At 42.5% G+C, this 16,370-nt stretch overlaps 1 protein-coding gene across 2 annotated transcripts in view; it reads right to left on the reverse strand.

Moving 5' to 3' along the window:
• Nucleotides 1–16,370, reverse strand: part of GRIP1 (glutamate receptor interacting protein 1) — a 657,668-nt gene that overhangs the window by 36,867 nt on the left and 604,431 nt on the right. For both annotated transcript variants that reach the window (XM_055329099.1, XM_055329098.1), the window contains exons 16-19: nucleotides 15,085–15,230; nucleotides 3,872–4,016; nucleotides 1,665–1,804; nucleotides 1,315–1,509 (exon numbers count right to left, since the gene is read on the reverse strand). In XM_055329099.1, the coding sequence (XP_055185074.1) occupies nucleotides 1,315–1,509; nucleotides 1,665–1,804; nucleotides 3,872–4,016; nucleotides 15,085–15,230 (626 nt within the window). The remainder of the gene's footprint in view (nucleotides 1–1,314; nucleotides 1,510–1,664; nucleotides 1,805–3,871; nucleotides 4,017–15,084; nucleotides 15,231–16,370) is intronic.

Here is a 16,370-nt window from a genome sequence, read left to right on the forward strand (position 1 = left end):
ATTTTTATTTCACTGCTATTTAGATATGGCAAACAGTGCCTAAAATGACATCTTTGTACCTTGGTACCTCTGTCTCTGATTTAATTATTTCCTGAGGATGAAGTCCTAGAAGTGGAATTGTGGGGTCTACGAGACGATGAGCATTTGTGAGGCTTTATGCCATCGTCTTAAGGGTGGATCTGCTGTATCTCGCTCCCAAACCCATTCCTCTGTGTAGCTGGTGCCCCCCCATCCCCACAGCTTCAGCACACGTGAGGATGGTCAGGACGCCCCAGTCAACACTCCTGCCCCGTCTCTCCGCTCGCAGGTAGTTAAGCAGCTATGGCCTGACCTGGAACTCCAATAGTCTCTAGGCACCGCGGGGGGCAATCTGGGACATCCTTTTCCTGAGGGATAGTGTCACCAGAGATCCAGATGGGGGCAATCGCATCTCAGTCCCACACAGGAGAAATACCAAGACTTGGGACACACTTCTCTTTTGATGCTGTGCATCATCGGAAGGCAACAGATATTTTCAGGAAGCTTTTAGTTTATAGCCTGTACTCAGTCTAACACGTTTTGTGTGTTTACGTTCTGTTAGTGAGGTTTGACTTTTCATGTAGGTCAGACTTCTTCACACGAGGCTGACGCCTGTGAAGGACAGTCTGCTATACACTTTTTATACTTTATATATATATATACTATATACTTTTTATATACTATGGTCACAAATCTTTCCTGAATATTCAGGAAGCCTGTCTGAATTTCTCTTAAAAGTCAGGAGGAGGGGATCCCTGGGTGGCGCAGCGGTTTAGCGCCTGCCTTTGGCCCAGGGCACGATCCTGGAGTCCCGGGATCGAGTCCCATGTCAGGCTCCTGGCATGGAGCCTGCTTCTCCCTCCTCCTGTGTCTCTGCCTCTCTCTCTCTGTCTCTCTGTCTCTCTCTCTCTCTCATAAACAAATAAATAAATAAATCTTAAAAAAAAAAGTCAAGAGGCAGGAATAAATGAGGTCACACATCACTGGCCCATGTCTTAAGGCACAGCTCTAGCAACCCCCCAATCCGTCTTTGTGGGAAGCCCGCTTAATTCCAAAAAGCCAGAATGGGGCCTGTCTTCAGTGAGCTGTTTTTTTTTTTTTTTATTTTTTAAATTTTGCTAAACGCTCACAACTTATCAGAATTAAGGAGGAGAAAATGCGAGGCCCTCGGAGTCAGGATGTTCCATCTGGTTGCCCCCAAGCAGACGTGAGTAAAATAAATGAAGTTTTTTGTTTGTTCGTTTGTGGCCCAAAGAGCAGAGGGTGGATCTTTGAGGGACAGAGGCCAGGACATACCTTGGTTCCCATAGCTGCTCTCTACCCCGGAGCTGTCCCACGAGTCCACCGCGCTGTCCACGCTGTGCACAGTGGAGGGGTAGGTGTCTGTGAGCTTGCCCGGCTTCTGCGCTGGAGAGGGGTCCTCCTCCACGTCTCCCAGGTCACTCAGGTGGCTAGAAACGGGGTACTTCTTGGGGCTTGATGCTGATTGGGCTTTAAAGATACAGGAGGAGTCTGAGTCTGAGAGCACATTTCAAAAAAAAAAAAAAGATATTCACATAGCCCCCTGGGGAGTCCTTCCCTAGAAATGCACACCCGGGGATAGGAATGCCCCACAAAGCCTTACCCGTGGCTCTTGACCCACTCACCATCTGTCTGTTTCTTAATTTTCAAGGTGACCGTCTCTCCTGCCATCTGTAACAAGTGGATGGCTTCACTCAGAGGCTTTCCCTTCAAGCTGCTGCTGTTTATGGCCAGGATCCGGTCTCCGATGTGGATCGCGCCCGTCCTGAAACACCAAATAGTAACAGGAGAGGTAGAAATAATCCCTGTGCTCTACTGGATGGAAGTTCCCTGCCAGACTTTATGTATTCGTAATAATAAAGGCTTGGCAAGGGTCTCTGGAAGCCACTGCCAGCCTTCTCCCGGGCAATGTTACCAGATAACTGCATCTGCTGTGAAGGACTTTTAGGTTTCAAATGAAATTAGAAAAATCGTTTTAATTAGTGTGTAAAATGGACTTGTGTGCGCTTTTTAAATTCTAAGAAGGCCGAGTCGTTTGGTGACCCTTTTAAAAATCCCGAGGAAGTAACGTTGTGCAAAAATGCAGCCACGGTCGGTATGGAGTGTTCCTGCTTTTTGCAGATTTAAAAGGTGGGACGTAATCGTTACCCTGGCTCAGCAGGAGCGTGGCTCTCAGGGATAGGGACCTCCATCGAGCCTGCTGTGGCAGGGTCCCCACGTTGGTATTTCTGAGGATCAAAGAGGCTGAATTCGAGAATCAATCTGTGCTCTATTTTCCGTTTTCCAGTTGTGTGACTTGGTTACCTTAACTTTAACCTCTCTGGGTATCACTTTCCTCATCACTACGATGGGGAAAACCATCTCTGGGTGTGGTGGGGTGGGGTGGGGGCTGAGGATGAACCGGGAAAACGTGTGTAAAGGGCTCAGCCCGCTGCTTGAAATGTGGAAAAAGAAAATTTACTGCTTAATGAACGACTAAACCATTGGCCTTTTCTCTCTCCATCCTCACCCAACTCTGGAAATTTGAATTCTGATGTTCACCATATGTCCATCTTTGGAAGCTCTGGGTGGGGAGGTAGGAGATTCGTAAGTGTTCAAATCCAGGGACGGTATAAAACTCCGATCCCTCCGATCTGGGGTGCAGGCTGTGGAATGGGAGTCCCAGGCGCTGGCCTCCTGCCGTCCTGGCTCCCTGAAGCGCAGTGAGTGAAGGGGTGGGCCCAGCTTGCTTCTGGGGTAGTGGGCAGTGGCCACTGGGGTAGTAGAGGTGACATGGGGTCACACATGTCATGAGGGACTGCTTAATGAGCCTCCCTGTGCATCCACTCTCAAAGAAAATTTTTTCTTTGAGGGGTGGAGATGACTTCATTCTTTCATAAAGGATCTCTAGTTTATGTTGTAAGCCATAGAACACCTGACCAGCAGGTCGCTGAATCAGATCCATATTAATCTTTTCTTGTTGTCTTCCTAACAGAGACACCTAGGACTGTCTCTCTAGCAGAGGAAGCTGGGAAAAGAGAGTAGCTGAAGAAAAACAACACAGGTGTCTCTGTTAGCATCACAGTGTGGCATTCCAACAGGGTAACCCCTTTCTGAGCTGCCTCCGTGCCCTCATCCGCCAGATGAAGATCTTGGATGAGCTGATTTCCAAGGTGCCTTTCAGCTCCAAAATTCTGCAGTGCTACATCTCTATTTTGCAGACCATTATCTGTGTCAGCCTGAGCGATATGTGTGCATCCCTGGGCTAGATTACTGGAGGAAAGGTTTCGAATACCTACCATAACGTGTTTCAGAAAGAAATGCAATTTACCCGGAGTGGGGGGTGGGGGGTGGGCGTGCGTCACTGCCAAGAGAACAAGCAGACATTCTAAATTACAAGACATTACGAAGATGGGTCACTATGTTTCCCAGAATCTTTGAAGGCAGAGCCTGTGTCTTCCTCTTTGGAAAACAGCCTGTCAGGTAAAACAGGCTCAGTAAATGCTTGCTGAATTGAGCTGGACAAGCCTTTTAACCTCCCTGGACTTCAGTCTCCTCCTCTCACAATGGACACAATATAAATCCACCTCCAGTCGACTGTGGTCAAGTGTATACATTTCTTGAGAGTAAAATCACTGCTCAGCCTGTGACATCTCTCACCGCCTGGAAAATGCCCCCAAAGTCAAGTCGGAGCCCTGCCTGAGAGTTCTCAAGCTCTTGAATCAATCCTTTGTGCAGATGTGAAAAAGTTAACAGATAACCCAGCAGGACAGGGGAGCATGTTTCTCTGCCGCTGTGAGGAAGGGAACCCATCTCAGACACAGGTAATTGAAGCAGTTGCTTGAAATTTTACCTTTCAGCTAATCCCCCTTTAGTGAGGCTTGAAATGATTATAGGATCAAATGGCTCTTCAGTTCCTGAAATTGTGATGCCAAGGGGCCCCCCGTAGCGCTTAAGCTCCACGGTGTAAATAATTGCTCCGGAACTTTCTTGCTCATCTGCAATAAATGCCAAGGAGTCATAATTGGGTTCTTTGGAAAAAGCGAAATAATAAGACATATATTCACATTTGAAATATGAAACTCAAAACTCCAACGTCATCAAAGCATTATGTCTCAGGAAATAATGATTTTGGGTGTAGAATCTCGGTAGTAAGACATTACATTCTGATACAGGTGGTCATCATTAGTGTCGGGGCAGGGGATCACTGCCTAATGGCCTATGTTCTAAACCACTGCGTGACCCACCCAGCTGGCACCACAGGCCCTTTAGCCTGTGTCCACGCCTAGCACAGTGCTTGCCCAGCACTTTGTAAGTGTGCCATAAATAGATATACACCTGTGGGATGAGCACATGGCTGAGGAGACCGTGTGGGAGGAGAGAGTCACACAGCGACAGACCCAGGCCAGGCCATTCCTATCTCCAGTCTTTTACAAGCAAGCTAACTTTCAATAGAGAGAAGGTTACACTCAGGGTTGAAAGTAAACTTTGACATATACATGGTTAGGTGGGGCTTGGAGAAGTTGGCTTGGAGACCTAAAATCCCTTACACACTATTCCACTGATCGTATAGGAAAACGTCGATCCTATTGATGAATTCACAGATATTAAAAAGGACGGGTTTGAACGGTTCCCCCTCATCTGTTCTAGAGATTAAGAGCCATGTGAATCATGTTTCAGGAGACTATACCAGGCTGCCACACTGTCACGAACTAATTTTCACTACTTAACATTTGCACGAAGGAGATCGTCGGTGAACGGCCTGCCTAAAGCACGGGCCTGCAAGGTGTCCTGGGAAACCTTTGGCACGCCTGGGTGTTTTGACTGTGTCAGGATTGCAAATATGCAGCCTCAGATTTCAAAGTGTTTTATTTGCTTATGACATGCTGAAAGTTCTCGAGCATTTCTTGTTTTACTCCTTGAGCCCGGGAGCTGTGAATGGTTAGGGAGCTGTTTCATTTCTGTACCTAAGGACACAGTGAAATGGTCCAGTAGCTACTTTAGCAAAATAGTCAGCTTTTACAAGTCAGACCGTATCATAGTTAAACATTTACACAGTCACATTTCTGCAACAAGCAACTATTCGTTTATGACATGAAGCCCTGAAATAAGGAGGAGAAGAAAAGCTTGAATTAACAATTCAATTATGTGGCTGTACAGTGAACAATTACGATGTACATAAAATGAAAGGTCTATAGAGTAATGTAGGGAGCGATGGGCCCCCTCCCAGCAGCATTTACTTCATTTCTGCCATGGATCGGGACTCCTGGAATGTACCCATCACCTTTCCTTCCTCAACGATCTACTCCTAATAAGCTCCAGACATAGAGAATTAAAGATCATCTGCTATACACTATTATGCTCGACCTCCTACAATATAAAAATATCCAAAATTATACTCAAATTTATATATATGTATATATATATATATATATAATACACACACACACATATATGATTTTATTTATTTGAGAGAGAGAGAGAGAGAGAGACAGACAGACAAGGGGGGGGGAAGCACTCCTCACCCCCGACACAGGGCCTGATCTCATGACCCTGAGACCATGATGCTACCTGAAACCAAGAATCAGACGCCCAACCGACTGAGCTACCCAGGCACCCTTAAATGCAAATTTATATTGACAGCTGAGAAACCTCCACATCAAGCTTCAAGAGCTCCATTTGATGGTTCACAAACTTCTTACAGGTTTCTACTTAAGTGGTGGCCACTAAGGTGGTGACAGTCTGCTAAGGAGCTGCCGAGAGAAGCACAAGGACATGGGGCCGTATGGAGGCAGAGGTCAAGAGTCTAAATTTCCCTACCCTACGATACATCATCACCCTTCAGAGCTGGCTTCGACATACGTGAATAGGTTATTATTGGACAGATTACATGTACTTTGTAGACTGTGCCACCGACTATATTCTGGATAAAATTCTAGGCGAGTCATTTGATTAGCAGAACTTGGCATAGTTAAATATGAGTCACCACCGGGCACTCTGCAGGCCATTCAGGGTGGGTGTTTCTGCTGGTAGGAAGATCCTGACCCTTTGTTGTTCTCCCTTGTAGGGCAAGCAGAAGCCCTGCCCTGTCAATGGGCCACAAGCTTTCTGGATTTGGCCATCAGCTCTTCATGGGAGTTGTGGGAAATGACAGCTGCCCAGCACCCAGGAACCTGTGGGAAGTTTCAATGGAAACTTCCATCCAGATGAAAATAAACCCTGGTCTGCAAGAAGCTGAGCTGAGGCACAGTCCCACGTACTGGGAGAAGGTGGAGAAACTGGTTCTAGTTTGCTCATTCTTCAGGCTACTCTGAGTGAGGGCCCTGGGTTATTTTTTTGACCATTCTGCAACTTGTGTCATAAAGATGACAAACTAACACCAGACTGGAGTGAAAGGGTTTAAGACCGCTTTAGGTGGTAAGGTTTTATTTTTATTTTTTAAAAGACTTTATTCATGAGAGATAGAGAGAGAGGCAGAGACACAGGCAGAGGGAGAAGCAGGCTCCCTGCAGGGAGCTCGATGCGGGACTCGGTCCCAGGACCCTGGGGTCACGCCCTGAGCCACCCAGGTGCCCCAGGAGGAGATGTTTTAACTCAGGCAGCTGAGGTCTTACAATAACAAGAAGGCAATTCTTAAGGCACTCCATGAGTGTAAATAGTGTTGGGGTTGCAAATAACAAATAAATAAATAAAAATAAAAACAAGTGGCAGTATCTTAGTGAGGAAGGACATGTTCCTGTCACAAGGCTGCAATGGAAACAGGAAGAAGTGATGGTGTATTTAAATTATGACAGAAATAGAGGCTGATCTCTGATTTCTTCAATGATCAAATTGTCAGAAACAAAAACCAGAAAGGGAAAATTTAAGAGGCATTACAACCAAAAGCAATAAATAGATCTATTTGGACCCAAATTAAAATCAACTTGATAAAAATCTGTCTATCACCTATCTATCTACCCATCTGCTTACCTAACTATATAGGTACAAGAAAATCAGGGAAATGGCATATTGAGTGAATATAGGATGATATTAAGAATTACTGATCATATTTTGTGATAATATGGAGGTATGTATTTTAGAAATCCTTTAAAAGAGCATTATTTAGGAATACACGCATAATATTTACAAGATGGAATGATATGTCTAGAGTTTCTTCAATATAACTCAGTGTGTGGGTGGGGGGGGGGACAATTAGGATGGGAACAGAGCTGACGCAAGATTGATCCTAAGTTAATAATTGTCGATGCTAGGTAAGTTATGCTGGTTCATTACATCATTTTTCTCTATTTTAAAAACATATTTGAAGTTTTCATAATACATTTTTTTAAAGAGAAAACATTGGGGCGCCTGGCTGGCTCAGTTGGAGGGAGCATGCAACTCGATCTTGGGGTCCTGAGTTCAAGCCCTGCCTTGGGTGTAGAGATTAATTAAATAAACAAACCTCAAGAAAATTAAAGATATTAATTCCCTTAGAAAACCCTAGTGGGTGCCTTGAGTAAACAGATTATTTAATTAGCCTGGCTTCCTTACTTTCAGAGATGATGGTGGTGGCTGCATATATACCATCTCATCCAGATTCTTCTGACCCATCTGCCCACCAACCAGGCAAGGTTCCCAGAGCTTCCCACTGCCACTTGCTCTCGAGGAGGCCCCCACCTTGGCTCTGCTCTGTTTTTCACAGCGACAGTTTCTTCCTAAATTGTTTTCCTGGTTGGGCTCCAGCCTTTGCCCGTCCCCCACATCTATTTTCACCAGTGCTGCCAATATACGATTCCTTCTCTTTTCTTCTGGAATATTTTGGAAGCATCCATCTGAATACGTTACTCTCTTACTTGCAGCTTTTCAGTAGTTCCCAATTCTTTAAGAATAAATAAAATACAGCCTCTTTGCACGAGCTGAGCTGGAGCCTCTACGTCTCCGGAGGGCCATGGCCCAGTCCAATCTCCTACCTTCTCTCCTCACTGAACCACTGCACTTTCCTAACATTGCTAACCTTGTATGCGTTGCTCCCTATGCACAGATACATTTCTTCCCCTAGAGAATTTCTGCTCTTGCTTGGAGACCTGGATCATGTGTCTTGTCTTTCAGAAGCCATCCTGGTTACTAGCCTAGAGCTAGAGACTTTTCTGTGAGATCTCACGGCTCCGTGTGTTCTTCCAGTGTTCTCAACTTCTCTTAATTCTTGTTTCCCTCTCCAAGGAGAAAAATTAAAATTAAATTCTCCCTAACAAGAGAAATTAAATATGAAGGACTGGATCCAGTCAAGTAGGTCTCAGCTCTGAAGGGCCACAAACCATTGTCATGTAATGTCTAGGATTCTTTGCTCCCTGAGAAGCAATCTCTGCCCACATCAAAATGCCTGCTCTTGTACATACGTTTCACTCTATGTCTGAATGCTTTCTCTACTTGTCTCCTCCATTTGAATAGGATCACCTGGAAATGGATGTTTTTATCTTCATATCCCCAGAACCATATCTGGCACCAAGGAGACTTTGGTAAATGCCTGGACAAATGAACGAGAGGATGAATGGATGTCGTTAGCCTGAGTCATAGTTCCAAGGGAAGAGGTCTCTAAGAGAGCTTTGGGAGTCACCCTCCTTGCTACTCTGAAATCTAGTTTCCTTCTGCAAACCCAATATGGCTCACTCCAAGAGAGATAATAAGACCTGGGCTGCCATCGTGGGAATCAGCAAACCTAGAGCATCCTCCCTCCACAGTGCCAAGAGTGTGTGAGTCAGCTTCAGGCTGCACTTCCAACTCCATCTGCCTTCTCGGGCCGTTAGCCCAACTGGCAGTTGTAAGGCCCTACAGCCTAGGAGGGTGATAACTGCCATTTACGCTCAGACCATTTTGGAGGTGGAAGCACTCCAAGACCCTCTCCCCTCGAGGCTGTTCCAGCTTAGAAAGGAGCGACTGTAGTGTTTAACCAGAACAAAAACTTTCTGAGAAGGAAAAATGCAGGATCACCACTAAGTTCCAAAGTGAGCCCAAACAGATGTTAATGATATTATAAGAAGCTTTTATATCACAACAGAAGGTTTACCACTATTAGTGAAAGACATGCAAAGGGGCCAGCCTACTTGTTTTTTCTGCTCAGCTCTAGTTAAGAAAATTAATGGAACCACAGAACAGATGCAAAATTGCAGCATTACTTATCTACAATGTTATTTTCGGGCTTCTTGAGTGCTGCCTGTTTAACAAAATGAACGCTATCTGGCTTGAATCCATAATGGCAGCTGCCTGTGCGGACCAAATAGGAGGCTTGGATTTGGGAGAGAGCCTTTGGAATGCATACATGGACAGGTCAATCAAAGTTCACTTTGATCTCTAAAAGTGATGGAATCCATCTTAGGCAGCATGGCTACATTTCTTGGAGGACAGGGCCTGAGAAAATAAACCGTTTAGAACAACACCCTTACAGCTTCCTGCTGTTGTGTGGTCATTTTATTTGAGCATGTCAAAACAGTGCGCTAACAGACTTCCAAGGGATTGTTGAGTGCCTAAGAGTACAATGTGAATCTCTTTATGTTTGTGATCATGTAGAAGTCTCCAAGTCAGGCTGCTTTGGGGCAGTACTTCTCAAAGTATAGTCTTGGGACCAGGAACTTCAGCATTATCTAAGTATTTGCTGGAAATACACATTCTCAGCCTCAGCTCGGACCTATAGGAATCCCACACTGGGGAGGGGCCCAGTCACCTGTATTTTAACAAGCCTTCTGGATGATTCTGACTATAGAGTCTGAAAGCCATCACTTTGAGATCAAGCATGAAAAAAAGGAAAAAAAAATTTTTTTGATAATTTTTTTTTTAAATCTATTGTAGGTTCTTTTTTTGGAGTCAGCTTTTTGCTAAAACCACCCCTATGACTGCTCCTAGCACAGCTAGGATCATTCTTGCTTCCTTGTAATGGGGCCTTTCTGTTACTTTGTTCTAGATCTGAGGGGCGGGGGGGGAAGCTGGGGCAAATTATTAAGCTGGCCTAGCAATGATGAACTGAAAAAAAATAGGAAAGTTCAAATCTTTGAAGGGCAGATTTACCTGGTACTAAAGCTACATGTGCATAAGACTCTATTTGGAAATGTGTAAAGGTAATTTGCTTTGGATGGGACAAATTAGTCTGGAAATGTTTCTCTACACAAATTAGAGCCCAAGAAGGCAAAATACTGAATTTATAGTCTCTAAAAAACATGCTCTATATTAGAAGTGAGGAAAATCATTAGCAGGTCTACATTTGATTGGCACAGAGGCATTAATACAAAGCAGACAGACCCTTAGGAATTATTTGGGACAGGTTTGGAAGGCTCCATCTACTTCTTCCTACAACTCTCCAAATTCTCAAGTGTTTTGCTTCAGGGCTGTTTCTCAGCTATCCAATCTCTCCCTCTTCATTTACATTGGATCTAGATGCAATCAAATAAAAAGAAAAGGTTTTATTTCAAGGAGGTTATTTGCATCTCTGGGGGCCTAAGGGTTGGGGAAGAGCCCTTGTTTTGGAGCCTTGGACCCAGGGAAGAAGACTTGGCTCTACTAGACTTATCTACTAGACTATGGTAATGAAAGATAAATACAAAAGCTCCTGAAGGCAGAATGGTCACTAAATTTTGGGGAGTGGGGGTGAGGCAAATCCCTATAATTCCAAGTGTTCCAAAAGACTTAGACATTGCAAAATAAAGCTAAAATTAATTTTAAAAGCATCCTAATAATGGCTGGTAGTAGTTAGGCTCCACTGGGTCTTAATAGGTGCCAATCAGCATTGGTGAGTGCTTAAATATATTCCCTCCTTTGATCCTTAAAACAGTCATGTGAAGTAGGCATTAAATGGATATTTATAGATGAGGAAACTGATGCTCAGAGAATTTCATTTCCCCATTTCTGAGCTTGTCAGTTGTGAAGCTAGCCTAGCGTTGTTAGTTATTTCATTCTGCTGCTCCCCGAGCCTGGGCTAGAAACAGAGTTGATTGGGACTCTGGAATGCCTCATTCTTCAGTAACCAGTTGCAACCAATTATCACTGACCAAATACTACGGCCTCACTCCCCTGCTTTAAGTCTTCTAATGGCTCCCGATGGCTTCTGGAGTAAAGTTCAAATTTCTTCATATGGTTTAGGATCATAACCATCTGGCTTCAGTATATCTTTCTCCTCATCTACTACCAAAAGTCCTTACACATAATCTTTGCTTCAGCTACATCTGCTACTAGGACGTGCCATGCTTTCTGACCTCCTGCTTTGGTCCATTCTCTTGTGGTTAATTCTAACAATGCCTCCCAAACACTTTCAAGACCAAGGTTGTTAGAAGCATTTCCTTGAGCTCCCCAGGCTCAAATGGAGGCCTCCACACTCTCTTAACACTTTACACTTACACCTAGAACATTCATCCTATTATTACCTATTTATTTTCTTCTGTATCTCATATAAGGTGACTGACTTGGGGGGTGGGGATCGCATCTTTTTTAATCTAAGAACTAACTGGCTGACCCTAACACCTCATAAATACCAAATAAGTGCTGAGACAGCATGACTGAATGAGAAACAAAGATTTAACAACTTTGGAGAGTATTTCTACCATCTCTGTGGGTAAGGGACGAGGCACAACAGAACCATTAGTGTAACTGGAAGATTTGCTCACATTTTGAAGCAATATCTATTAACCCAACTGCGGTACTGCTGGCTGAGGAAACCAAGGAATATCCAGTATAGTTACAAACTTTCTACAGCTGATGAGAGAGGCAAGATTGAGAGAAACAAATAGTTAAGGAAAGAACTAGAAGGCTCTGGGAGGACAGAAAGTCTGATCTTAGTATGAACAACATTTTAAGCAGTGAAGAATATAGATGAATATTGCCATTTTAAATACTAAGACAGGGACAGCCTGGGTGGCTCAGTGGTTGAGCATCTGCCTTCGGCCCAGGGCGTGATCCTCGGGTCCTGGGATCAAGTCCCACATCGGGCTCCCCGCAGGGAGCCTGCTTCTCCCTCTGCCTGTGTCTCTGCCCCTCTCTCTCTCTCTGTGTCTCATGAATAAATAAAGTCTTTAAAAAATAATTTAAAAATAAAATAAAAATACTAAGACAAAGGATGGTAGTAATTCAAATCACCAGTTTAATTTCAGATTAAACATGGCATCAAACTTCTAAAATCAGTGACTGTTGTAAGGATCAATGGTTATTTCCCATTCATTTAAATCTTGGTGATGGATAAGGACCAAGGTGGGGAAATTCATTTTACTTATTAATAAGTAATAAAAATAGTCCCCCTGTATTGAATACCAACTGTGCCAGTAAACATTCCTATTAATAAGTTAGGACTGCTCCCTCAGGTGGTATTACTATGTGTACATTACTGGAAATGGAGCCAAATCTCAGACTAGTTAAGTAACTTGTCCAAACTCACACAACTCAAGTGTGGTAGAGCCAGACTTTAAATTCAGGTCTCACTTTCAAGCATGTGCTCCTTATGACCACCTCGTCTGCCTTGAGCGAATTCATTTTGAACAATTTCCTCCCCTACCCCTTGCTCTGCTCTAAATAAAAGAGAATTCAGTTACTCACATTATACTTAATATTCTCATGTTGGGAGAGGATATAGAAACACTTAAATTCTTCCAAATCAATGATCAGATGATACTTTTCAAATAGTGACCTATTATAAAAACATGTCTGAATAAGTATATTATTTCCACATACCAAGTGGAAGAAATCTGTTATGGCTAAATATGTATCTCACACCTATATTTACAGTCTTCTTTTGGGTAGGTCTATGGTTTTCAATGGAAGGATTTAGGGTTTTAAAAATAGGACCTCATAATAATAAAAAAATTAATAAGCAGAAGAATTGCCACTGTATTAGGTACAGGGGGAAAGGTCTACAGGAGAAAAAATAAGCTGAGGGAAAGAAGCAAATGAAAGTAAGAACGGCTCTCCAAGTGCTCAGTTATTGTTTCTGCAACTCCTTCTGCCTAACATATCTGCACAGCCTGCCTTCGGAACTGGGAAAATCGCCAATTGTGAGCACTATACATATTCATCTCTGGCTTGGCTTTTTTACTCTGCAAGGAAGGTAGCTGAGATCTGCTTAGTTTGGCAAATCATGCAAAATGGGTTTCTCCACAGAGCTTTGCCTCTTCACTAGGACAGAACCCGGACTGATGCTTGAGGCTTTATCCTTTTTTGAAATAAATCCCCAAAAGAAAGTGCAATTGAAGCATGCTTGTACGGAGAAGAATGCAAATGTTGGTATGGAAAATCAGTTGCTTGGGAAATAATGAGTGGAAATTTTTAAGCGTCTGTTATAAAAATGTATTTGAATACAATCAGCCTTACCAGCTGTACTGATGGATGCAACTACCAACTTGTTTTGACTTTGAACAGGAATCAAAAACACATGGCCTGATATGACCACAAACTCTAGATCTAGATGGCTTAATTATAGAAGATTCCAGAACACTGACAATAACTCATCATTGGTTGAAACTGAATTATGTACCGCAGAAGCTCTCTTAACCAATCTCTCTTTGGCCATTACTGGATTAATGGTGGTTTTCCATTCTCTTTGTAAAATATACCTACCAATGCCACTGAATGCCCTAGAGTAATAGATCTCTCTTTCTAGTACCTCCGTGCACTTCTGTGCCTGCTAACAATTGAGTTATAAGCTTAAAAAGTTAAAGTCAATTTTGTTTATTCCCAAGCCTGTTTAGATCAATTTTACTAGTTTTTGTAACTATGTAATTTAATGAATCTTTCATAACTTATGAAATGTGAGTACAGTGGTTCTACAAAAACAAAATCAAAGGCTTTGGGAAGATTCAATAAGGAGAGTCGTTAGGCAAAAATCTCTTAATTTTGTAGAGAAAAAAACTTGAAAACATTGGGCAAATAAAAATCTAAATGGAGTAAACATTCTGATTACTTTAAATTCTCACTGTATTAAAACAAAAAAACTATATATGTGTATATGTATCATAAACTATATATTATGTATAAGGTTTAGGCAAACAAACAGTAAAAAGATTTTTAGCTACAATCAGCAGAATGATATTCATAGCAAAGAAGTGGGCTTTACCCATAAGATTGGCAAAATTTTACCTCAAATGTTTATGCTATCCACATCTATCAATTTCTGTAATTCCCCACATTAGCTGCACCTTTTAATTATGGGCTTTTATCAATGAGCTCTAGGTTCTTATCATAATCAGATAAAAGAACTTTGCCAACTGCCAGGCTGCTTGGATTGTGTTTCTTGGACCACAGTAGTATCATCGGGGAGTTTGTTAGAAATGCAGAATTCCAGGCCTCCCCTGGGAGTTGTGGCCAGGAACGGTGTTTTAACAAGCTTTTCAGGTAATTTTGAGGCCTAAGAAAGTTTGAGAAGTACTTAGCCCCACTGTGTTCGTCCATTATTGGAAACCCAACAAATGGAATGGCCCTTGCAGAAAGCAACATGGTACAAGACTTGTCAGGAATCCTGAGAAGCTCCTTTTTATTCTTACTCAGCAGTTCTCCTTCTAAAAAATATTTCCTAAGGAAATAATTCAGAAGGAGAAAAGTTGAGTAAAGATATCCTTACGTAAACATGTCTGTGATTGTACTACCTGCGATAGTGAAACAACTGGGAGCAATCTAAGTAAGAAGAGAAGAATGATAAATTAATTACAGGCAGTAAATTAAAAAATGATAGGTATTAAGTGTTTGAAAAGTGGTAATATGCTTATTGAGTTATAACATGCATTATGGCTATAATTATGTAATATAAGTATCAACTAGAAAATGGCTGAGTCCATTATATTAGGGTAGTACTGGGTGATGATTTTGTTTTTGTTTTTGAATGTTATTTTGATACAGTTGTGATAATGTTTTTTAACAAGAAAATCTTAATTATATCATAAAAAGCACCTTTAAAAATTCATGCTATACTCTCAACACCCAACTTAAAGACCCTTTTAACTATGTAAAACGCTGCTGCAATGTCACTAGCCAGCTGTTGTATGTAAAACATCAAGATCTAATATCTTTTGTGACAGCTGGGCAGTTAGAGAAATCAGTCTTAACTAAGGAAGCCATCAATACCTGAATTATCTTCGTCTTTGCGGATTTTGAGCTTCACCAGCTCTTCACACTGCTGGAGGATCTGAACTGCATCTTCCATAGAACAGTTGTCCAGCCGGATGTTATCTATTGCAAGTAATTTATCCCCCAGTTCCAGGGTTCCAGTCCTGTTAGTAAATGCATGGCCACACATGATTAATGAGCATCTACCCGGGTCACTTAGGAGGCATCAAGAATAATGTAGCATGATGACAGTCTCTAGAGGAAGAGAGATTCTTCAACTATTTTTAAAATACATTTTATTAACAAATCCCTTTTTCCCCTAGTCTTATTTTGGATGGCTGCCATGACATGACATTTCAAGAATATTAAAGACATTTTTTTTTTGAATCCTAGTTTCTTGAATTAGTCCAGGACAACCATCTAAGCTTCACTTGGGAAATCTAAGTTTCCTAGGAAGGGAGGTAATGGCACAGGGTTTACGGACACTGGGTGTCCTCATGCTTCTGCATGCAATTGCACTACATTTCATCCTTGGCAATCCAGGTACTAGGAGAGGGTTGAGAGAGTGAGGGAAATCAGGGAGGGTTGGATTTAGTGGAGGTCTGAATCTTGGTGTCCCTGCCACTTCCACTTGTGTGGGGAAACCCATCGTGGCTGAGGAAGGGGAAAAGGGTGAATCTGATGCTACTTGGCCGCAATGTGGCCATTGAAAGCCTAAAACTGAAAGTGGACATCTGCAGGTCTGTTGGCAAATTTTAAGATCCATCACGAAATGAGAAAAATAATGAGAATGTGTATGTGTTTGTAGGTGCATATATGTTTACACGTACATATTTGTAAGGAAAGTTGTGTTTTGGTAAGAACGATTTTTTACGTATTACTTCTGTGACAGAGATTAGTAATTGGTTTCAGCTTCTATTCTCCTCTCTTCTGACCTCTTCTGGGTCATTCCCTGAAGATGCACACCCCAGGTTCTCTTAGCACCATTTCCACTTGCCTTCTATGGCTAGAAAATTGCAACAATTGAAGAAAACTGGTGAGGATGGCAGAGTTGCTTCCCCAGCCCCACACTGCCTGCCTCCCTTCCAACTGTTGCATGAAAGACACAGTGTAGTCTTGTTGGTCACAGCCTATTTATGTCTCCCTGCCATGGCATCTGGCCCTATACTTATATATCTAAACTCATACGATGTCCTTCCTACTTTTTGAGCATTAAAACTACTTTAATGAAATGACTGTGATAATAGATGGGATTTTTTAAAAAAAGTCCTTATTTGGACAATAGAAAGTCAACAGTCTTATAT

The sequence above is a fragment of the Nyctereutes procyonoides genome, unplaced genomic scaffold, assembly GCF_905146905.1.
Source record: "Nyctereutes procyonoides isolate TBG_1078 unplaced genomic scaffold, NYPRO_anot_genome, whole genome shotgun sequence".
Lineage (NCBI taxonomy): Eukaryota > Metazoa > Chordata > Mammalia > Carnivora > Canidae > Nyctereutes > Nyctereutes procyonoides.